Genomic DNA, 25,854 nt, shown 5'->3' with positions numbered 1-25,854 from the left:
GGAGGGATTTGTGTCACATAAGAGGGATGCCGAGCAGGGAAGAAGCGGGTTTTTCTAAAGATCCCTTAGGCCCACGTTCTTTGGAGGCAACCTCTCTCCTCTCACGGGCGCCTTTCACTATAAGATAAGCAAATTTACACTGGAAGACAAACGTGACATTTTCCCGGCGCATGAGCTGCTTAGGAGGGGGCTTCATAGGTGGGCATGGTTGATAAGACGACAGCTGGGATTGGAAAGACCTGAAAACCAGCGTGAAAAGGAGGTGACAGAAATCAGCGAGAGGGGGATTTTCCCTACCCTTTCAATTTCAACAACATCCTTTGTGCAAAGATCCACCACCAGGGATCGGTTGGAACGTGATGACCTGCCCACACTAGACCGGTGCTCCTCTTCATGGTTATTTCTTTATGGTAATGTCTACCTCAGGGGGCTGTTTGCCTGCCTTTCCTGGCTGGGGCTCATACAAATCTCACCCTGTTTATAGGCTATCAAATGGATTACAGACTCATTATCAACAGTGTCGTGTGGCCATATAAAGCCTGTCATTTACACCACATTTCCACTGTGTCAGCCACAACACCAAATTCCATGGCTAGAGAGTGTTGAGATGTTTGTTTATTTCTGGGGTATAGAGAAAAGTGCCTGCGCTAAAGGCAAGGCGGATCCGTTTTAACAAGCTGTGTGATTTCTGAAGTTGGAGCAAAACGATTGGCCATTGAGTTCACCAACAGCCAGGGAATTACTTACGAACAGCAGCAGTGTTTACCCCAGTTTAGAAAAGAATGAACAGATATTACTTCTTTCTTTTTCTGCTCTATTTTCTTCTCACTGACCTGAATGCAGTGCTGCACTAAATTCTGATATGCATGGTGGAGCACTGCTTTGTGGCATGTTGATGTGATGTAATGCTGTGTGAGGCTCTCTGAAGGTCTGGGCTAAGCGACGCCATGCATGAGACAGTTTAACATCACTTGGCAATGTGAATTTCCCTGCGAAAGGTGACAGGAGAAGAAACTAGTATTATTCAGCTCGAAAACGACAAGCATTGGCCGTAGTCTCTCTAAATCAGATTGATGATCCATTCTCCCTGCCCCGGGGCCACAGTAATGTAAGGGCCCGGGATCCACCGAGGCTGCACAGAGACAGATGGGACCTTGTCTGCTATGACCTTGCTGAGCTAATATTTCTCCCAGGCCTTGTCTGTTGCCTCATCATTAAAGGTGCATCGGCTATTAACATTGGGGGAATACTTCAAAGACACTGTTTACTTGGAGAGGACACAATCCGTAGTGTTACAAGGCAAAGAGTGATTGTTTGGCAAATGGGAGAGTGTCATGTGTGTCGATTTGTTTCACTGATGCCTGTGCAGTCTTTGAATGCCATGCAGTCCTGTGCATATGCTGTATACCTTTCACAACTTTAAACCACAATCTGCAGTTTTTTTTGTCATGTACGACCGTTATCTTAATATTTATAGGGGTAATAATATATAAATATGTAAAGTTTCTGATTAATCAATTCATCAAAACAATTAGTTGCAGCCTTAATTGAGAGACCGACTAAATTGGATATGGTGGCAATCCTCCTCAAAGCACTGTTTGTTGTACATAAATCGGGAAATAAAATCTGTCAAATTGTTTTCACGGCAGAATGTTTTGTTTGTGATAAAATATGAAACTCCCTATGAAGCTGGATTGTTCCGCTGAACAAACAATAGGCGATGCTCTACCCTGCCTATGGGATATTTACACAAGGCACTGTATGAATGATGCTGGAGAATCAACAAGGATCCGAATCGCAGATAAAATGCCTTTTTCTCTTTGTTGAAGGTCGGGAAGAAAGTACCGGTCAAACCAAGCGGCTCAGGAAGAGCTTCTACCCTCAGGCCAACTGGATCCGAAATGAGGCTCTGGGACCTGTTTCACAAAGACAGAATTCTGCAGTGTAAGGTCTTCATTTTGCTCTTATGTTAGTCAGCGCAAGTTCGAGTATTTCTAAATATATCTACGCCTAAAAAGTCAGCCAACCTGTCCAAAGCCTAATAAAAAGCCCTGTTTCCATGGTAACAATCAGTGGCATCTGCTGATCAATGTTTCCATAGGAACACCTTCTGACCAAGGCTAAAGGTCAAAGTTCAGTGATTGTTATTGTAAAAACGAAATGCAGTTTGAAGCTGCTCCATGCTACACAAGATAAAAAAACAGCCACGGTCGGTCAGCCATGTTTTGTAGTTTTAAAGCAAGAATTCATGTCAATTAAATCCTACTGAAGATAAGAACATGAAAGCTTTGTGTAACACATGAGTCAGAATCTAAATCTATCTTTGAGACGCTGGTCCCAGGTGTCAGGTACCACTCACCTTTAACCTTCTTTTTGTAATTTCTACTTTATTGTGCCATTCTTTTGCCGTTTTGTGGGGATATTAGGCTTTGGAATAAATCCACTGACATTAGGAATGGATAGTGTTATAGGAGTCAGACTGGAAAATATGGTCTAGGAAGCAATCCAGCGGGTCACTGTTACTCACCGCCCGCCAGTAAAAGAGAGATAAGGGAAAAATCAAAACAGAGAGACGAGGGCCAACTTCAGCCAGATTGCGCTGACAGATGGGCTCCAAGTTTAATTATTTGGTAGCCTTCTTGTCTTATTTTAACCAGCCCACTAACGCTCTCTCTGTTGATATGTGCTTGCTTATGCAGACTATTTAGTGTCTTATCTGCACAATAAAGCAAAAAAGAAAAACACCCCGCAAGCCCAAACTCCCTTATCTCTAGCTTCTTATCTTTCATTAGCTTTGGCCTGTGATGTGTGTTGGGGATTTGCAGAGGAGGGGGGGGGGCTAATCTATTGAAATATGGTTTCATTTTGGATAGACTTTATCAGGAAAGCAAATTACATTTAGATAATGAAGAACACTGTGAATCCCCCAAGTGCCCTTGTACTGCTGCGTACATCCAGCACAACAGTACACAGCGGGTGGTAATCATTGTGTAATCGCTCAAACAACAGTGCACAGCCAAGCCCCCCCGGTCTCTAGCCACTCCCCAGGCAGCCCAGCCCCTGATATTTGCTGGGCTTATGATTTGTTCTCGTTTCTAAGCAATAAGTAAAGGCTCCTTGTGGCCTTGTAGCCAGATTGAATTGCAAACATGTTGCACCTGCTGCAGCTGAAGCAGGAAGGAGCCGCAGCAACAATGTCTGAATCCACTATCTGATGGCTGCAACCTTATTGAAAATCTGATAATGATATTTGGTGAGCTTAATGGATGCCCTCTGCAGGCTACAATCAGTCTCACTCAATTCTGTTTTCGTACCCACCGCACCACCATCCCCCCCTTTTCTTTTTCATCTTCTGCCTCACTTACACAGCATGCGGCTGACAGCGAGAGGCATGATCTACGGTTGTCTTGCTGAGTTTTAGAACCACATCATTTATTTCCTATGCATTTTGTTTTCAAATAGAATGAGTTTCTGCGTCACTGAATAATCAATGAGCATCACTGCAGGTGATAAACACGTGCCTGTCCGCTTCTTGTGTGTATTCTCTTCTCCTCAGGTTCAGCTGCAGAACAGAGAGATGCTATTGTCACAAAGGTTTGAAGCTGGACTTTCATCATTAAGGGAAAGTCTGTTTCCTCATTACACCCCCTGCTCGTTTATGTAGGAAATGTAGGATGCCAATACATGGTATATGTTCAGAGCTTCCCTCTAACATGAAGGTGTAATGACCCAATTTTCCCACAGGGAACATTAAAGTTTCATCTAATGTGTTCTAATGGCAGACCTGCAGACGTTACTGAAAGACAGTGTATATATAAAACCATCAATCTGCTGTTTGGCTGACTTTAACATTTTATTAGGAGTTCTTGCAGCACAACAAATACATCACTTCCTCTGAAGTACCTAGAGGCTTTCAAACTGTATTGGCATTTCCATTGTAACGCATTTGCAATAATTAACAGAGCTAACTTTTTTATTGTGATTAATAATAGAGTAGAAGATAGCATTATTGAGCCACACATTAAACTGCACTCATTACATTCACTCTCCTGAATGCACCAACTCAGACTACTAAGTAGGACGGTGGAAAGGTCAATGTGATCATTATATAATTATGCTCGAGAACAATTATGAAATGGTCTAATAAGAGTCATTTCTAATGCGCAGAGCAAGACACACCTCCTTTTCTCTGGAGCTAATGTTAAGATCCATATCAGAGCGTGAATGCAATACAACCATGTAATTAAAACCTTTTGGTTATTAAATGTAATGCTGCTGAAGGTATTTAATAACAATTGTATTCCAAATTGTATTTACTTTACTATACAGATACCAGTTATAGTTCACGTTTTCGATTTAGTGGTAATATTCAAGGTAATATTATCCAATATTTTTACAAAGAAAGCCAAGTTTAAGAAAAAAAGTCAAAAGATATTTCCACATTGTTGTAGCAGAACCTTTTTTTTCTCTGCTCTGTGCCATTGATCATCTTCAAACCACCTAATTAAACTACTTAACAGTCCATAAAGTCATTTATAAAACTAGCTCACCCACCTGTCTGCAACAGGGAAATGCTACTTGCAGAGTGATAATAATAATAATAATATATTAATTTTATATAGCGCTTTTCTGGACCCAAAGACGCTTTACATTTGGGAGGGAGGGTATACAAACAAAACAAGAAAAACAGAGACAAAGCCAAAAAGAAACAAAACACAACAGAAAAGCAGTCAGGAGGAAGTTGATTAAGAGGGGGGGGGGCTTTATAGATAAAGAGTTGAAAAGGTGGGTTTTGAGGCGGGACTGGAACAGGGTGAGGGACTCAGACTCACGGAGGTCTTGGGGGAGTGAGTTCCAGAGCTTCGGGGCTGCCACAGAGAAGGCTCTGTCCCCGAAGCTCCGGAGTTTGGCCTTGGGGATTGAAAGCAAACCGGCTGAGGTGGATCTGAGGGACCGGGGTGGTTGGTAGAGGGTGAGGAGGTCAGTGAGGTAGGGGGGGGGCCAGATGGTGGAAGGCTTTATAAGTGAGGACCAGGAGTTTGTAATTGATGCGGTGTGTAACGGGGAGCCAGTGGAGTTCTTTGAGGACAGGGGTGATATGATGCCATGATTTGGTGTGGGTGAGGAGTCTGGTGGCTGCGTTCTGGACACGCTGGAGTCTACTGAGGGAGGTGGAGCTGATGCCGTAGAGGAGGGAGTTGCAATAGTCAAGGCGGGAGGAGATGAAGGCGTGAATGAGTCGCTCAGCTGCAGGGCGGGTGAGAGAGGGACGGAGTTTGGCAATATTGCGGAGGTGGAAAAATGAGATTTTGACAACATGACGGATGTGGGGCTCGAGGGAGAGGGTGGGGTCAAATATCATGCCAAGGTTGCGTGCCTGGGTGGAGGGATGCGTTGGCATGAACAACAATATAAGACAATAACTTAATAGAATTGTACTGACATTTGCACATTTATGTTAGCTACTTTTAGTATATTTGGCTGATACAAAGGATTTTAAATGCTAGTCTTTTACTTGGCAGAGTAATATTATATTTCTGTATTGCCTTAAAGGTCACCTATTATGCAAAATCCACTTTATTATGTCTTTTATACATAAACATGTGTCCCCTCTGTGGAAAGAGATTCTGAAAGTTTCAGGAAAAAAAGATTCGCTCACTTTTTGTCCTGATCCATTTATATAAAAACCTGTACGATAAAATAACGTTTTTTTGGCTTGTGTAGGCTGATCATTAGCCAAAACCAATAACCAACCAAGGTAACTCCCCCCCCCCCTTATCACCTGAATCTCCTCCTAGAGCACCATTGTGTTATTTTTAACCAAATATCGGGGAGGGGCTCCTTATTTTCATCTAAAGTAAAAGACAGAGAATCTGCACTTTTGAAACAGGGCTGAAAGGATTATGGGATGCTACAATGCATGATCTGTTTGGTATTTGGAGCCAAACACTTCAGAGACATGTTTTGTATATCTGAGAACTATAATATATTGATGAAAAACAGTATACTAGGGGACCTTTAAAGAATATATGTTATTAAACCTCATTGTTATGTCCTTTAAGAAAACAAGCCATTAGTTCCTCTGTGTAGAGCACAAAGTGAAATTGAAAAACATATTGTCAAAGTTTTGTTCACCTCACCGGCTCCGCTACAAATTCACTCAAAACACACTATCTGTCCTCCTGTGCAGGCAAATGCCTTTTACACGGGGGGCTAGGTTGGGAATGGTTCCAGAAGAGCAACTCTCCATTTTGCTAGCTTCAGCACTCAATAGCGCCATGATTATTTATTGATTGAAAAGGAAGGAAAGAAAACCCAGAGCCTTTCTACTCCTCAGAGCGCTTCTCTATCTGTAAAAGTGGTGGAAAAGCCTCCCTTGACCATGTCCAGGCAATTTAGGTGAAGCGGGCCTCTCCTGTTGCACTCAGTGACTTTGGCCATGCTCTGTTACCTCATCTCATCAGCTGGGAAAGTATTTCTGCTTGTAGCGCCGGAGAAGGTGGCCACGAGTTAAATTGAGTTACCTGTTCAGAGATGGTTTCATTTTCCACGGATGGCCCCGGAGATCCTTGATGGAACTGCTAACTGCTCATCACCCCGCATGTCCCCCAGTGTCTGTCTGAGCACAGAGCTGCGACATGGCGACAGCGACAAGGCTCAGGTGGCTGCAAGGATCCATCACGCTGCCTCAACGGAGGAGTGCAGTCGGATAAACCAACACATGAGACATTGCCGTGTTTTATCTCCCATCCTAATGTTCAGATTCCCTACCTGCCTTTTCTTTATTTAATGTGTATAAATCATAAAGTAAAGTCAACTTCCGGACGTATTAGCTGATTCCTTCAACTTTTCTTATTCTTCAGAGCACAGAACAAATTGTCTGCATTCCATTCACAAGGACAAGCAACCAGGCATATCAGATGAAAAATGGTCTTTGGACTCCCTGAGTAATACGATAATGATTAATTTGATAGCTGTGATTTATAGGAAATCTCTATATAATGTACTTTAATCCTTATTGATTAGGACATAATGGACTTTCTACGTCAATCTAGCAGCGATCTGGAAGGGGAAGAGGTGAGAGGCTCGGCTCATGTCCCGTCTGTCTCTGTTGATAACCACAGGGCAGGAGATAAAAGGCGGAGAGGAGAGGTGTAAAAAAGTGATGTGGGGAGATAAGAGTTGAGAGGATAAATTAAAGAAGAGGAGTAGAGGATGAGAGGAGCAAACAGCAAAGGAAGGGAGCAAGAGGAAGGTTTTAGTGGATGCGCAAACATAAGAAGATATAAGAGCAGAGGGGAGGGGGAAAAGAGAGGATGAGAAAGGAGATGTGAGGATAACAGATAAAAGAGCAGACAACCTGCCACCCCACAGTCACGTCACACAATTTACCATGTTCTGGCCCATAATGTTTTATAGCACAATCACTGATAGCACAGTAGTCAGTAGTGATCTCATTTCACAACCCATATCCTTAGGTAATGTGAACACAAAGAGAGAAGCAAAGCCATTAGCAGTGTCCAGTTCTCCTCTACAGCTACTCATGCATAATTGGCTTCCATGGTAGGAAGCAAGAAAGGGTAAACAGCAAGCAATCATATTAACTTCTGTGAGTCCTAATTGAAATCCGTTAACAATCAAGGCAGATGATAGAGGCTGAGGAGACGTGGGGCTGTTCATACCCCGAGCCCTCTTTCTCTCACGCTGCTCTCTGTGTATTGACACGCTTCAAGACGTGGGTCTGCATTACAATCAAGAGTTATGCTTCCTCAGCTCATGGGCAGCGTAAAAACAGCAGTTTGGCATCCGTGCATGTGAGCGTTTTACCTCACTCTGAGATTTGTTCAAATCAAAATCAGTTCCGACAACGTTACACATTGGTCATTTGGGGGATTTTCAATGGGGGAAATATACAGGACTGCTAATGTAATCATGAATACAATAAATAAGATAATGAAGGAATTCATTTTTTAAATTACATTTTCCAAAATATTTCCTTTGTGGTGACCACCTATTAATACACTGGTTCATAATTCACACATGGAACTACAGTTGGGGTTTTGTTTCCACACGGACATGTTGTGTGTTGACTATATATGTTGTGTGCCCTCCTGGCTTCTCTCTCTTCTTCCCGGACTGCAACCGGACAACATGTCCTTTTCTACACTCTAATAAATTACCCTTTTGCACCTCCATTGCACCGCCTCCGACTCCCTATCTCTCGGCACTACATTGGTGACCCCGACAGCGTCTTGGGAAGTTTCCGAGACGGACCCGAACACGGCAAAGGAAACCCAGGTTTCTTTCTCGAAATGCCGGGGATTTTTTGGAGTCGACCGTAGCTGCTACAGGCACGCGGACTGAGGCTCGGTGCGCGCCTCGTGGAATGGCTGAGGATGTTGCTCGCCATTCCCGCATCTGCCTTCCGACTACAGGGGGGACGATGCACGACCTGCTGGGTAGGGATGAACCCGATTGCTACCTCGTGGGGTTGTTTCTTCGGGGCGTGCGGCTGCACGTCCCAGCTGCGCTAGCTAACGACAACTAGCAGCTAACCACGTTGGCTAACTACGGCTAGCAGCTACCGGTGGCTGCCAGCTAACGGCTATCGACCCTTTTGAGTTTTTGCTTTTTTTCTGGTGCCGGAGAGGAGGTTCGACCAGCCGGTTGACCTCAGGTGGACACTCTCACATTTTTCACCACCTCCACGGCGGTTCCAGACGCCACTCACGTTTTCATCGACGCCTGGGTGGTGTACTCCTGGACCCCGTCTCGCCTCGACGGTTTTGGACGTCGCCCATGCTGCCATCGGCCCGTGGGTGGCGCGCTCCGGAGCCCGTCTGGCCTCTCCTGCCTTCCGGGGATATCCAGACGCCACTCACGTTCATCGGCGCCTGGGTGGCGCACTCCTGGACCCCCTCTCGCCTCGACAGTTCCGGACGTCGCCCATGCTCCATCGGCCCATGGGTGGCGCGCTCCGGGACCCTGTCTGGCCTCTCCTGCTTCCCGGGGATGCCTCGACATCTGCTGAGGACTTCATGCCCGCCGCCGCGGCACGTCTGCCTGCGGCCGGGTTGCTCTCCTGCTTCCCGGGGATGCCTCGACGCCTGCCGAGGACTTCGTGCCCGCCGCCGTTGCACGTCTGCCTGAGGCCGGGTTGCGCTCCTTCCTCCCGAGGACTTCATGCCCGCCGCCGCTGTGCCCTCGCCTGCGGCCGGGCAGCGCTCCTTCCTGCTGGGGACCACCGGGTTGTTGACGCCCGTCGCGACTCAGCGACCCGGCTTTCACCGACTGGCGGGTGATGACTTCATTCGCCACGACGCCTACTGCGGCCCCCTTCCGACGGCCCGTTCCATGGCCCGGTCCTCACCCGCGGCCCCACCCTCCTCGGTGCTTCCTCCACGGACGCGAGGATTTTTTTTTTTTTTGCCATGTTTGAATTCTGGGGGGGCTTGTGTGGTGACCACCTATTAATACACTGGTTCATAATTCACACATGGAACTACAGTTGGGGTTTTGTTTCCACACGGACATGTTGTGTGTTGACTATATATGTTGTGTGCCCTCCTGGCTTCTCTCTCTTCTTCCCGGACTGCAACCGGACAACATGTCCTTTTCTACACTCTAATAAATTACCCTTTTGCACCTCCATTGCACCGCCTCCGACTCCCTATCTCTCGGCACTACACCTTTCACTTTGTTGCCGATGTTCGATGACATCATCGATAACACTCCCTTATCTGTCTGTTAAAGGTCCCATGTCATGCTTTTCTGGTTAGTACCCGTCCCCTTGTGTGTTATGAAGGTTTTTATGCATGTAAACGGTGTGCAGAGTAAAAACCCTCAAAGTACACCCTGTAGCGAGTAAAACTCTAAAACAGAAAATACCTCCCCAAAACGCCTCGTTGGAGATTACGCATGGATACGTCATTGTCCATTTGATTCTTCCGGGTACGCATGATGTCAACCGTACCCGGAACGAAATGGACCAATCCGCGGAGCCGTTACGTTAAGCCCCCGCTGATTGGTCCAAATTGACCAATCCACGGACTTCCTCACACACACACTCAGTGCAAGCAGCTCTGCTGATTTCTCCTCCCTGGCTGCAGGCTGATAACTGTGGCTGCTTCTCAGGTCGATTAAATGAAATCCTTGCTTCCCTCACTTGCGTCGTTTCTCTGCGTTTAGTCCCTCCCACCAGGGAAGCATGGAGGGACGCAAGGAAACCACGAGAAGCAGGGAAATTAGTTTTAAGAGCAATGGGACGTCCTTTCCTCCGGAGCGTCACGTGAAGCGACGTCCGTTTGTGATGACGCTGCACAGCTGATCGTCTGACAGCAGCTCTGTCCCCGTTATTTCCACACACCCCCCCGCCTCTGTTAGTACACATTTACTGACACAAACATTTGTATCATCTGTTGTAGACCCAAATAAATAACATAAAATAAGAACTAATTCTCAAAAAAGATAAACGCCATTCTTAAAATGTATAAACGATCAATAGTTTGATTAATATTGATTAGAGTGCACAATAGAAATAAAATAATTGAGAGAAGAAAAATAGATATGTTATCTATCAAAACCCAGTCAGATTAACATTCATTGAATTGCACACTTTGTGTGTTTGTGTGGATATGTAGCACATTAACATTTTAATAGCACTTAATGACTGAATGGAAATGACAATAAATGAAAATGTAAAACGAAAAAAGCGATCATGAAAATGTTTCCAAAAAATGAATTAAATGATTTTTGACCACTTTGTTGTTCAGATATATCACATATTTGTAACTAAATGAGACATGAATTGAAACAAAACACGGTATAAACTGAGGAGTGACTCCCGTGAGGTTCATGCATTTTCTTCACTCTGCTCTCATGTCAAGAAGCATCAGATCAGTGCATGCACTGCCTCGTCCAATCAGTGAGCGATACACAGTAAGGGGGCGGGGTGAGTATATGAGGATTTCATCGGAGGATGGTCTGGTGGTTCCTCGGTTATCGCTCCTCCATGTTCGCTCCTCGCTCCTCGATCCTCGGTCCTCCGGCAGAAATAAGAGCCATGGGACGGTACTCAAGATGGCGCAGGCGAATCAACTTCCGGTGAGACCGAGGAGCGAGGAAATGAAAATAGTCGACCTGAGAAGCAGCCAGACAGTTGGGATCGCGGCGAAATTCTCTCTGCAGACCCATTCTCACAGCGTTTATCAACCTTTTTCTTACTCAATATCAAGCCACACTTATTGTTTTTACTTCGGCTGTGACTTTGTGTGTGCTCAGGGTGAGTTTGACTGTGTTTCGCTGTGTATCGCTAAACAAGGAAACAACACCTCCACGGAGTTTAGCGCGATTCACAACGTCCCGACCAATCAGAGCACACTGTGCTCACAGGGAGGGTGGGGGCTGGAGCTATTGGAGCTACAACACGCCGTTAAAGGCAGAGAGTGAAATTCAGTGAATACCAAGCGGCAAACTCTGGGGAACAGCCGGGAAGCCAATACGGAAGTGCCACACACTGCAGTTCATACATGGGCCGCTAGGGACTGGCTGCAGAAAGGAGCAATTTCCATAGACCCCCATGTTAAAATGCCCAACTTTACAGCAGAAAAAAACATGTTTCTACCCATGGATGCAATACATATTATTATCGATATAGTTAGATTCCACCTTCATGATTATGAATCTGTGAGTGAATTGTTTTCTAACACGACCCTTTTATTTATATTAGGTCTTAACGTTTTTGCATAAATTAGGGCGTGGTCACGTTGATGGACACGTACATGCCTCACTGTCAGCTAACAGCAACTTGTCCACTCTGCTAGGCTACAACCATAGAGGCTACAACGTTAGTTAGTCATAGTACTTGACCCTTTAGCTTTAGCCGTGTTCGTGGTGATTGTGCCTTTTAGGGAATATTGTTACAAATACCAGACAATTAAAATGTCGTGCTGTGCGCTTGAATGTACTAACAGAACTTCCAAGAAGTCTAAAATGATAATATTATACATGTTAACCCCGTTCGCAGGTGTTTGTGTGCTTGGTAGCTTAGCTTGTTACTTATTAGCCAGCTAAGGACGTAACCCTTTATGCATACATATACATTTTAGTTTATGATTCAGCCTTGGGTAAGACTTTTATAGTCTATGGCTATGACGCCCATAATGCTAAACGGGAGCAAATGTTAATAGGTGACCCAATTATCCCAGTGGTGGCCGCCGGAGCTAACGGAGCCGCAGGGGGCTAGCTCCAGCCGGCGTCCCGGAGCTAGCCCACTGCGGCTCCGTTAGGTCCGGGCGGTGGAGTCCGTCTTTTCTCAACGTGTGAATGACAAGCATTAAGAATAACAAAATATAGCTAATTCTCTTGCAGATTGTCTCATTTGATTATGAATGTAACGTTTATATAGGGGAACTACACTGTTTGCAGTAACTTGGTATGCATGTATTTCATGTTAGCTTAGCTTCTTAGCCTGAGCTAGCTCTGTTTACTTCCAGTTCGGAGGCAGCAGGTCCCGCCTCGGCTCCGCCTCTTTGCCCTTATTTGGAGCAGGCGGGATTAGACTCTGACGTCACAGTCGAGCCGTTAGTGGCCGACTCCGCCTACTAAGGGCTTCACGGCAACTCTGCAGAATCCTATGGGTGACGTCACGGACACTACTTCCATTTATATATACAGTCTATGGTGAATACACGTAGTTTACAGAGATGCTGTTTGAGAAACCAAAGTGAGTTTGGAAAATTGCACAATATAAATATATTCTAGTAGACCTCAACAATGGAATTATGATCAGTGGAAATGGCCATGACATGGGACCTTTAAATATAAAGCTACGGCCAGCAGCCTGTTAGCTCAGCTCAGTATAAAGACTTGAAACAGCGAACAGCTAGCCCTTCATAAATGTGAATGTCAAAAACAACGTTTCTACCTCACTATTACGTTATCGTATACAATATAAACCAAAGTGTAAAAATGTGCTTCCAGACAAGAAATCAGGCTATACTCAATTAATCCCAGGAAGCAGGACGAGTGAGAAAGAAAAGGGGTTTGCGGCTTGTAAATAAAGTTATTGAACAAACAACATAAATGTATGATGGCGATTGGACAGGTATGCTAAGGCTACAATGCAAGATGAATCAAGGAAGTGTGGAGTGTTATGGTAAGAATTCGAAACCAATAAGCCCTTTACTTTATCAAAGACGTATGTTGTGATGCCACCTAAGCATGATATAGTTTGTTGTCCATTGTTGTCCCTAATTAGTAGCAGCATCGACTAGTTTGCTGCTGGCGGTAAGCCACAGCAGTTCAATGATAAAGAAGTGTAGGGGGGCGGGGGGCTTTGCATTTTTTATGTTTAAAATGATGTATGAAAAATACACCGCAAATGAGATGGTTGTAGAGTATAGTGCAGAGGAGCATACTTGCAATGTAAAGCTCTAGTCCTATATCTAGTCAGAAGCATGAAACTCGGGATGATAATAGGTCCCACTCTGGCCAGTAATCGTGAAAGTGGAAATGATGGAGTGCACCGGATGCGTCACTGTTCAGTTGAGTTCTACACCACTAGATGGTGTGCTTGTCTCTTTACACTTTCAGAGCGCTACATCCACCAGATGGGTTGTGTGGAGCAAAGCACTAGCTAGAGACTCATTTTGTCATCTAGCATTATCTAACACATAAAACCGCTTTCACACCAGGTGTTTGGGGTTTTGAGTGAGGCTTTCTTCAATAATGCAGTGCAACCACTATGAATACACAGCATATGGCGCAGTAGAGCCGCTTCATGTGACAAGCAAACAATCGTGCACTGTCTGAAACTGCTTCTCAACAGAGAGCTCATCCAGACTGCAAATTCAACTGCAGAGAGAAATGAAATAAAAGTCAATCCTCCAAATCTTTATACAGTCACTGACTCATTCTTATTTGAGTCTGGCTGTCAGCCGTGCTAACAAAAATCAGTTCAAAAGCAGGAAAAACACTTAACAAAAGGGTGTGCATGTTCAGGTTCAAGGGTTCAGAAGCGGCAGACAGACGCTATGGAAACACTTCAGCTACAGTTGCTTTTAACGTTGGATATTACAGCTTGCATCACTTTGCAAAAATACTTTGCAATAATGAAAAGATTAGATGTTTAATTTATTTCTCTTCAAAATCACATTACAGTAGCCTATTTTATTAAAAGACACAGATGGTATTCAACTAATATAAATGTTATTATTATTATTTCAAGACTTGGTCTTTATGAGCAGGCATATTTAAAGTATACAAACTAAAGACTTAAATATGCATAACCTTCATTTCAGTGCTTCGTACAAAAAACATTCTGCATACATCTGAGCACATAACGCGGTATATTATTGTCTTGTATGAAGCTTAACCATTTTCTCAAGGGCGAGACTCTCGTCTTGCAGTCATTTATTTGCTGTGGTGCGTTTCAGATTTTTTTTCTTCTCCTCTGCAGCAGATGGTGAAGAGAAAATCACTTTCTGCTGGGGGCCGGATACATCAGGGTCAGGGCTTAAGCTTTGAGGTCCACTGTGAACCTGGACGATTTGACAAGACCGTTTTGAATACACTGAGTCTAATCAAATATATGCGAAAGAAGGGGGCGGGATTTGCAAAACAGCTTGATACAAGGATACTGATTAGATTAGGGATTTTACAAAGCAGCGGGCTGTAGCCACACAGTCCAGTCTGTACTCAGGAGCATGCAGAGAAAAACGAGACTCACAGAGAGATGTTTAGACGCCCCAGTGAGAAAAGCAAGAATATATAAAGAAGGCGTTAATATTGACATTCTCAGAGGACCTCATTCTGTTAAAGCTACACACACTAATACTGTATGACAAGAGGCAATCAGCAGTCAAAGGCCAAATAATTGTCTTGCAATTAAAATGAATTGAAATCTGCACAGAAAAACTACTATCTCTGTCTTGTTTACCTGTTCATGCTTTGATTCAATTGACCTCCGAGGACACTGATAAATGATTGGACTCGAAAACGACGGAGCCTTTACAGAAAGAAAGTCAATACAGAAAATAATGAGGCACTGAAATGTTCCAGTAGGCTATGCCATTGTTATGTCAACAGCAGAGAAACAAGGGCTGCCTGAGAAAAATGATATGCTCCCCGCGCAATTATACTGTAGCTAAAAACAAATACTGGAATCATGCTGGCACAATGGCTGCACAATGATGCACCTTATTCAAATTATTTTATTCTTCTGAGCAAACAGAAACATGAATCATCACCAGCTTATGCAGAAGGAACGACTGGTTTATATGTTAGTGTGATGCATTTACAATTAGGGACTTCATGTGAGCATACTGTACAAACAGGAATGTAACATAATACCTTAAAGCAATGAAACCTGTTTAAAAACTCAGACCAAGGTTGACTTTACAGTAAAACAAATTCCCAGGAAAAGAGACAAATGACTTTGAGGCTATTTGAGCCATGATAAACATAAACATATAATAAACATATATAAACGTAAATTATAAACATAACACCTACAAGAAGGGCCTGCTAAGAATCCTTTTCTAACATATCTCTGATGTACATGTGTGGGTGTATATATTTCTTACATGTAGCAGCCAAGCTGATGACTAGCCTTGGGATAAGATTGTGTGTAATGCCACAATGCCAAATCTGGTGGTGTTTTTTTCATATCGACACAAAAACATTCATGTGATTTCTGATCCTTAATTATATTCATAAACACGTGGAGGGATATTTCAAAGTGATCTCAGACTGAAGCCTTTGCACCTTCCTGTATACATCTTCCTGTGGACTGCACATCTGTTCGCTTTTGAGTGAACCCCATCCAGCACGCCTGAATCCATGGGGAATCGGCTATGTGCTTCTGCACAGTAAGTGAGTGAATGAGTGGGAGTCAGTCAAAGCCTCAAGCACTTATAGGGAGGGGTGTGGAGTTTTGGGGGCAGCAGTGAGGGGGTGGCAGCTGAGAGGCAAAGCTAATTTACTGTGACAGAAATCAGAGCTGTCAGGGCTACCATGACCAAGCAGCATGGACAGCATATATCCAGTCAAACCCACAGCCAAGGGGAAGCAGGGATGCCGGGGGCTCAGAAAATAAAGGAGGGGGATGTACTGATTAAGGCTCTTAGAGATAGAGAAAGAGAGTGTTTGTGTGTATGTGGGTGGGTGTGTGTGGGTGTGTTCTAGGCATCAGGGTAGGCAACATCCGTCCACTCAGAAACCCCTGAAATAGAATCAACATGGTATGGAGGCATACAGGTAAAGAGAGACTTTCACAGTCAGGAAGACATTCAACACAGGAGCTGACAAAATACACAGAGATGGAAAGGGATGGACAGGATTTGCCGAATTAAAGAACTCACAATAACAGGTGTATTTGCAATGATAAGTAAACTGACATCCAGGCAGGATTGCACACACACAAAAAAGTATAACATTTTGAGGGCATAGCTAAATTCCAGTCCTCTGGGATTATTGGTGGAAGGTTACCGGATGACGCATGTAGGATTCATGAGGAAAGCTCCTAGGTTCTACTAATCTGTAATCAAGTGAAACCCTAAAAAGTAGTCATGTTAAACTGAAATAAACTGATTTTGGCAATAGAGGTACAAATAATAAATAGAGAGAAGGAAGGGCAGCCATCAGCATCATTACTTAATGATGACGGGGGAGACACAAGGCTGGTTTTAAAATGACACAAAGAAGGAGGAGGGGATTGTGGGAGATTAAGTGAGCTCTGTGCTGTTTGTTATACACTGAAAACCACTGCAGGATGTTAGTTGAGCGGCACTCTCATTTGGGACGAAGACAAACCCAGTAGGGAGACCTTAAACTTGGCTGGAGAGAAAGGCGAAAGCATTTTACTCGAGCGTCTGGGGAGGAGGATCTTAGTAGAAGATAAGGATTAGACAGCAATGTTATGGGTATTCATGAAGGGATAACTTCCAAGAAGCGCAGAAAGTTGGAGCCTCATGTTGTCGCTAAGTAGTCTACTTTGGATGTGTGGTTTGAAGTGTTTTTCTTCTTTTTCTTGGAGGGGAGAATGGGATTAAGTGAGTGCGCCAAATAGCTCACTCGTCTGAAATTAGTATGAACTTTTCCCCTTTCTGCCATCAAATTCATACAGACTTGCAAGTCAGTGGCGGAAAATCAGTTTGAACTGTCTCTGAGAGCCTTCAACTTCACCTGATAATAACCGAGAAGAAACATACTTCTAAAAAGGTGAGGTTTTTCTATCTGTGCTCATATTGCTTTGAAAAGTTTCCTACTTGACAATTATTTAAAGTGTTGAGTCATGCAACAGGGTGTCAATTTGCAACTATTTTGATGATGAAATTCATTTAAAATATTTTTTAAAGTAATAGAAAGGCCACGATTCTCGTGTGCTTCTCACTCAATGTTCTGATATTGTGTAGACTGATGTTGTTGCAACCCTCCAATGACTACTGCACCAAAATAGTGTATTCATTCTGTTCATGTTCTTTTTCCCAATTATAGATTATATAGGGCAATTATCTCTGCAGAGGCAAAATAGAAACAACAACGTAGGGCAAGACACACGCAAAATCAAAAAGCATATAAATGCAACATTATAAAGTGAACAGTTACAAAACGCAAGTACAAAAGCAACTATACTGATTTCAAAGAAAGAAAGATATGTGCTGATGCTACCCAGACTTTAAAGAGTTGAGAGTTTACAGATCTGTATGTGTTGTCAGAGGTGGGAACCAAAGAGCAGAAACTTCCATTGTAAGTGAAGGGGTTCACCTTTAAAAGATTATCCTGACTGTACAGTCTTATTTGTTTCTGATTTGATTCTTATCTGACCAGGGAGAGCCGGAGGGATTAGAAACCTCGAAGGATCAGGCTTCCACAAAGATGACCTTCAGACTGTATCCTCTGCTGGTGCTGCTCTGTCACGGCTCTGAGGGAGTCTGTCCCCCCATGTGCATCTGTGTATCCGACACAGCGGGCTGCAGCTCCTGTGGTCTGACCAAGCTTCCTCAGTCCCTGCCGACCTACTCTGTCATCCTCGACCTCAGCCACAACTACCTGTCCTGGCTGGGTGTGGGCAGTTTCAAAAAGATGCCCAAATTGGAAAAACTCCTATTGACCCACAACGAGCTTGTCTCCCTGGACGAGGGCGTGTTTACAAATGCCTCCAGCCTCAGGTACCTTGACCTGTCCTCCAACAAGCTGCGTGTGGTGGAGCAACACTACTTCCAGGGGCTGTGGAAGCTGGAGGAGCTCCTTCTCTTCAATAATAAGATCACACAGTTGGAGGCTGGCATGTTGAATGGCCTCAGCAGTTTAAAAAAGGCCTACTTCAGCCTGAACCAGATCACATACTTCCCTTTCTTCTCCATCACAGACCATAGTCACCCTTTCATGTCCATGCTGGATCTCTCGTCCAACCGTTTGAGTCGTCTGCCATGGGTGGATGTGAAAGCTTTGCCCATGCTGGTGCAGCGGGGGCTGTACCTCCACAACAACTCTCTGATCTGTGACTGCTCCATGTACAGCGTTTTCTGGCATTGGGATCTGAGGGGTTACGAAACACTGAGGGACTTTACGGAGGAGCACACTTGCACCATCTATGGGAACACGCGATCGTTCGTGCGGTTCCTGCGACAACCCCGCTTCTTCCGTAACTGCACAGTGGAAAAACCCATGTCACTCCCGGTGACTGTGTTCCTGTCTAAGCTGACGGTGACTGAGGGAGAAATGGTGCGTCTAGACTGCGAAACATCTCTGATTAGCAGAGACCTCTCATTTGCATGGCTCACCCCCAGCAAGGGGTACATAACCCAGACGAGCATAAATGACACTCTAACGAGCTTGTTTCCCAACGGTACCTTGGATATTCAAGCAACCAAGGTCAATGACTCGGGTTTGTACGTGTGCACAGCTCAGGATATGAAACACGCACTAAATGCGACCCGGGAGGTGAATGTGACGGTGGTGTTGCCACAAACCGAAACATTCAACACAGGCTACACAACCTTGATAGCCTGTATGTTGTCCATGTTGTTCATCTTCGTGTACCTCTACCTGACTCCGTGTCGCTGCAGCTGCTGCACACAGCCGGGACCTCGCTCTGTTTTCTCCAGCTCCAGAAGAAGCCATCACAGGTCCCAAAGCAGCAAGCGTGTAGCATTCATGGAGCCAATGTTAACTGAAGAAAAAACTGAATGGCCACCTAAAAGTTAATGGCAGGAATTAACGCTGAGGTGCAATAGAAATGTATCATGGCTGTGAAAGGAAAAAATCACATTTTTTTGCTGATTGCAGGCTCCAGTTAAAAGGCCTCCTGAACAAAAGAGCAACATTTACTGTTCCGTTTCTCCTTTTCTCTGTCATTAAGTCCAGAAGTCCAGAGAAAGTTTCAAGGTTAGGTTTATTACCCGCAGTGTAATGACATTTCTAAATCACTATGGAGCCGTTGTCAGACCTAAAAATCAGCTAATAACTTCTCTGTGTACTGGGGTTCGACACTAGGGAGAAATATTTCTTGTGGGATCGGAGAGTGAATCTGGCTCACTTTTCAAAGAAAGTATTTAACAAGGATTAAATGCTACTAAAAAACGCTGCAAGTTCATGACTGACGGACTGCAGGAAGGAAGTGCAGCCTGTGTATCTGGGTTGAGTTGAAGGGCTCCATAATTAGTGTGGCAGAGATAGGCACTTGCTGAAGATAAATGTAATATACAGCAATACTTCTAAACCCAAAACTCTTTCCAACTCGTGAAAACTTCTGTTGCCTGACTTCCTAATAACATATTTGTTCCCTTCAGATCAGTTAGCTGGCCTGGTGATATAGCTTTTTATAAGCAATTTCAGAAAAAGAAAAAGGAATTAAGATACAGCTAGGAATAAACATTTCTGTGCTGAAGCCATAGCATTCAATACATATTTGAACATCTTATCTAGCAGAAAACAGAGGTGCATCCTGCAGTGATCCATCATACATACATTTCCCATTTGCACCTGTTGCATTAATCTGCCAGCCAAAAACAATGACTCTCTATCAGCGCTCTGCTTATCTGGCAAATAAGTACAGGAATCAGGAGTGTCAACAAACCAAAAACAAACAGTAATTGGAATGCTTTCAAAGAGAGCATCTCTTTGATCAAACACAGCAGAGCACTTTGAACTATGCGGAACAAACGAAAGCACAACATTTGAACGGAAGTGACACATAGCCTACTTCAAGCAGGTCTGACGCAAAACCCTGAAGGGGGCATTACTTTGAAAAGCTTTGTATTTTTATTTAAATTCATTGCAACATGCTTCAAATGACAGAATTACACACTGCAATGCCAACAATGAAAGATGTTGAAGAAGGCCTTGCATGCACTGCTGTGAAAGAACATAAGTGTGTGAGACGAGAACATTCATTTGATGACATGAAAGACCAAAGAGAGCTTACGGGTGGTCGAGGATGTAGGGATTTAAAAAATCCAATGAGAAAAAACACTGGCCTCAAAAGAAACAAATCAATTTCTTTAAACCCATGCAAACACAATGTTTTGAGATTGTAGTTTAATCATAATGCAAACACCGGGTGGGACTAAGGATTGCACCAAGATTGAATAGGATTAGATGTAATCCTTCATATAATGTCAAAGAACAGTTGTCAGTAACCACCCATCCCACAAAAGGAGAGTATGTCGTTAGAGTAGGAGCCTTTGATTATTTCTAATCCTTAATTAAAACTTGACTTCTTTCAAGCCTGAGGGGACTAATACTGTTGTGCAACTTGAATGTAAATTCTGAGAAAAAAAGAGTGAAATCTCAAATCAAATGGCGAGCCATGCATGCAAGTGGGACAGACGAGTTCTTTCACAGCGCAAGTTTCATCACAATTAAACTCTCAGGGATTAAGCAAAAATCCGTTAGAGTGTATTGTGATGCATCACTCTGTTTAATCACACAGCTACTGACTTGGTATATTTAACAAAGCTGTTTCGCCGTGGTAAGCAACATTCAAACTGCTGAACAAAGGTTACGCAACATGCCGATATGTGCGTGTGATATAACATCTTGTATCAGTGGTATGACCCGTTGTTTTTCAGAAAGTGTATTAGAGACATCACATTGTGTGATGACTTGGGGTTAGGTTTGAGGAGATTACCACGAGGATAAAACCCAGGTGCTTTGTCAATTTAAGTGTATTTAAATCCCTCTAATCTGGTTCCTCTCTCTGACACAGAACACACAGCTGGGTCGGGATTTAATGTTTTTGATATGATTAGCAGACGGGTTAAAACATAGAGGACAGGATTTGAGCATTTTCTATTCAAGGGCTTTTTAGGTCCACATGTGACCCTGGTTATGTAACCATGCCGCTGATTTCGGTAATCAACCTCAGTGTGTAGGCAGAGTAGAATAAGTGAAGTTATTATCCGGATGCCATTTGCTATCTAGTGTTTTATTTCAACCTTCTCACGGCGAGCACTTCACTGATATTGAGAGGCCTAAACACTGCATTAACTACATCAATTATATATTTTTTGCTCATTCAGATTGATACACATACTTCTAAATAGAAATATCATAGAAGTGTTATCTAATATTTACACATTATTGTATAGTACTTAAAGCTGCACATTTATGTGTAGCTTTGAAGTGCTGATAGAATTTTAAAGTGTTGTCTGTATAACTCACTCCATCTGCAAATTATCCTGAAGCGATCTTACAAATTACCCAGATGTAAAGGGCGTACTCGTTGATGCTTTAAAAGATGCCCCTCTCCAAAGCAAAACACTCCATCGGGCTTCAATTAAAGCATGCACTCGTCTTTCCAGATTAATTGTTTTCCCCTAGTTCAGCTGGGCTCCAAGGGATTTGAAATCATCGTATTCAAGAATCTAATTACTGTGAAAGGGGTATTTTACTGTGAATAGCACAAGCTGAATTGCTTCCAATAGTGAAGGGCTGCCTTGACTGTCAATAGGGGCTATTACTGAACTGTCAAAACAGTCATCAGCCAGGAGTGGAGGCATCCAGCTGTGGCAGATACTTATACATCTTTTAAGACGTGTGACACCCACATACACAGCCTCGGTGCAGGCCTGATGCCACCAAACCCATCTGTATTTCATTCTAATTGGACACTTGGAATACAAACATAGATAGTGCTTGTTTCTAAAAAGTCCACAACCAGCTATACTTTATGTCTCTTTTTATTTTATTTTTTTAAGAGGCAAGCAGGTTGCTTCCAAAAAAAACGTTAATAAATGTGGACTGCTGCACACCAGACAACAGGCTCTTTATCTTACCTCTGCACTGAATATGAATGCAGGCCACTTTCTGTGTTTTCAATGGAGGATGAACCAGCCAGATGTCCACGTCTAAAACTGGTCTCAGTCTTTTTCACTGTGGGGCACATGGAACATGAATGCCTCATTAATCAAATGCAAAAACAGAATACATGCAGTGATACATTGTTTTTGCCTTTTATCTGTATTGTTCCTCTGAGACTGTTATTGGCTGCAGTGAGTAGAATTTGGCTGGATATAATTGGATGCTTCAAAGTATACATGTTTACATTGTTACACTTGGCCACTTTTCTCAGACATCCTCTTGTCTTGTGATGCTTACTCTGTGTTCAGCTTGTGTCATTTCTCCTACCAGCTGTAATGTAACATGTGGTGATGGCACTTCCCTTGTTATGTTCTGTCACTTTCAGCCACTAAAAGAAAACGTGAACTGTGATCAAATATATGTATGTTCGTATTACGATTAAAAAAGACTTGTGCCGTCAGTGATGGTAAAGGAGATGCTTTATGCATGTGCTACTGTGTTCGTGATATTCAATAATGTCGTTTATGGTGCTGTTTAAACCAATATTAATGTATTGTCATCCAAGTGGCATGGCTGCAGGGAGGCAATGTTGGTTGATCAAACACTGGTCCAGACTGAAATATTTCAAAGACTAGGGGATGAATTTTAAAAAGAAATGAATGGTCCCTGTTCCCAAAGAATGACACCTGCTTACTTTGTTGATCATGGAGCACAGCCAGGAAGTTTACATGAAGGCAGTCAATTTCTCAACAACTAGCGAACGTTTTTTTATGAAGTTCGGTAGAAACATTCATGAATTGTTAATTGTTGTTGGGGATTCCTTAACTTTTTCTCTACAGCCACTACCAGGTCAAGCGTACAATAAGTGTTAATGAAATATGACCAAATACGTGCTAAAGATTACCGATAACATTTCCATCAGGCTTGATTGAACTGAGCGAATAGCTAATATTACCATATTAATAATACGTTTTATTTCGAGGCGCCTTTCAGGACACCCAAGGTCGCCTTACAGTGCATTTAAAAGTTAAAACAGCTAAAACAAAAACGGAACACAATTTAATCGAACCGACATGGCAATACAGCAGCATAAAAGCATAAAACAGGCAAGACAAGAGTGTGGAGTGACGGAGTGAGAGGAGGATCCGTGATAGCAGGTTGAATGTGTTTTAGAGTGAGTAGGCCAGTTTAAACAGGTGGGTTTTGAGGTGGGATTTGAATGTCGTGATGGAGTCAGACTGTTTGATGTGTGGAGGCAGAGAGTTCCAGAGCCTGGGTGCGGTGCAGCTAAAAGCCCTGGCTCCCATGGTGCTAAGGCGGGAGGTGGGGACAGTCAGGAGTCCAGCTGAGGATATTACCTAAGATGCAAACATTACGCTTAAAATCCACATTAGCATGCATATTTCCTATATCATTGTATAAATAATCCTAGCATTTAGCTCAGAGCAGCATGTCAAAAAACGCCCTCACAGAGACGCTAAGGTTGTTGCTGACGTAGCCTCACAAAGCATTACAGGATTAGGTTCTTCTTCGGTGCAAAAACAGCCTCTGGGATTGTTTTGTTTGCCTACCTACAACATCCAGTGTGGCCTTTTTAGCAGCTATATGCCATATTTCTATATTATCTCTCCCTGGCTCCATTTCCGAGGCAATGTTGCATCACAGGCTGCGCACTAAAAAAACCTGTGGAAGCTGAATGATTTGCACGGAGGTGGTGTAGAGGCACATAACAAGAGAAGTGATAATTGGTTATACCATTACAAGAGCAGAGCTACATTTCATTCTAGCCTAAAGCCCTAATTCCTGCAACGGCACCAAGAAACTCCTCAGTTTACTGATCCCATTAGAACAACTACGCAGCTGAACACAAAGCCAACAGGTTCCTCTTGACCTATTTCATATTGTAGTTCTTGATCCATTGATATTTGATTCAATTTAAAAGTGGAATCAAATAACAGGGATGTGTTTGTGAAAGAGGTTGCTTGTGGTCAGTGCTGGATTAATAGATCCATCCTTTATTCCAGTAGTACCAACCTAACAATAACAAAATACCCCAATACAAGTAAGACATTCCCTAATGCCTAATGTGTGTATTTGTTTGAGCTTAGTTCTTGTGAAATACTTGGTATAGTTATACCTATTTGTGCCTTTAGCATGCATTTCAATGTAACCATGTCAGAATGGATAATGTCTGTGGTGATAGAAAATGTATCAGACATTTGACACATCTGAGACACTACAAGAATGTAAGAGGTTTGCAAACCAAGGAAAGCCAATGTAGTAGACATTGTTTAATAACTTGTAATATCAATGTAAGAAGCTACCACAGCTGTACACATACATTAAGTGAAAATATAATATACCTCTCTAGTACAACAACAAGAAAGCTAAAGAGAAATATTCAAGTGCCTAAACCTACATTGAAAAAAATATAAAGTTACTTGAGAAACTGAATGAACAAAGATGTAAGCACTGGTCAATGCAGCTGAAGTCTTTCACCTTTTATTGGCAACTTTGATAGTTTTAAGTCATTAGAAACCAGCCCAGGCAGCTGTCTTTAGCGATAAAGTGCAGATAATTCTGCGGTATTATACCTGCCTATACAAGCAGGGATGGCCAAGAGGCAAAGTTAGCGACCAATACATTTTTGGAGTACAAGGGGGTGTAATTTCCTGCTAAGAGCCAGATATTTCCCTATGGAATTTGGTGGAGAACAACACTGATCTGAAATTAGTATAAATGTTGGACTTACATTCATCAGGTGGACAGAATACATATTCCAGAAGGACTGTTACTGGGTCTGCAAATAGCATGGTAAACAGGCAGCTCGTTGCTAACATGTTAGCATTATAGACTTTACAGGTCTACGTCTACGTGGTCTAGGAGGTTGTGTGTGTGTGTGTGTGTGTGTGTGTGTGTGTGTGTGTGTGCGTGTGTGTGTGTGTGTGTGTGTGTGTGTGCGCAGGGCCGCCCCTTGCCAACTTGGGGCCCCAAGCGACATTGTGAGATGAGGCCCCCCCCCAACCGACAGGAGTGAAAAAATGTTTGCAAATATAATTCCTGTTTATTATTATTATCAACAGTTACTTTTTTATACAGTGAGGTCAATGGTAAATGTGCATGTATGTCGTTCAGTATGCGTTTCCTGCCAAATGCCTCAAAAAGATTAAAATATAATTAATGCAAATAAACTACTTCTACTAATAATCATAATCATAATCAATTCAATAATAAAAATACTATATTGTTTTATTATAATATAGTCAAGACAAAACATGCTTATGACATGCTCAAAAACTGATATTTCTTAAATCTGTATTCAAATGTAGTTCCCTCGTCAGCAATGCATCAACAACTAGACACACATTTCTATCAGTATTTCTCTGTGTTGTGGTTGACATGATGATGACTGTTAGGAGTTAAGGGGAGAGGCTGAGCATCACCATGAAATGTGCAAATTGACATAAAAATGAATAAAAGGGAAACAATGCTCCATGTTTTTTAGGCTGTAAACTTGAACTGTTATGTAAGCCAACTAGACAGACAGTG

General features: G+C 43.1%; 1 protein-coding gene across 1 annotated transcript; it reads left to right on the top strand.

Annotated features, from left to right (window-relative positions):
• Positions 1-16,770: 16,770 nt before the first annotated feature.
• Positions 16,771-22,775, top strand: LOC117540775 (amphoterin-induced protein 3-like). The gene is made up of 2 exons (XM_034207615.1): positions 16,771-17,220; positions 17,830-22,775. Exon 2 carries the CDS (start codon positions 17,878-17,880, stop codon positions 19,207-19,209), a length of 1,332 nt encoding a protein of 443 aa, XP_034063506.1. The 5' UTR covers positions 16,771-17,220; positions 17,830-17,877; the 3' UTR covers positions 19,210-22,775.
• Positions 22,776-25,854: the final 3,079 nt, after the last annotated feature.

The sequence above is a fragment of the Gymnodraco acuticeps genome, unplaced genomic scaffold (genome assembly GCF_902827175.1).
Source record: "Gymnodraco acuticeps unplaced genomic scaffold, fGymAcu1.1, whole genome shotgun sequence".
Lineage (NCBI taxonomy): Eukaryota > Metazoa > Chordata > Actinopteri > Perciformes > Bathydraconidae > Gymnodraco > Gymnodraco acuticeps.
This window is presented reverse-complemented; position numbering and strand designations above follow the sequence as displayed.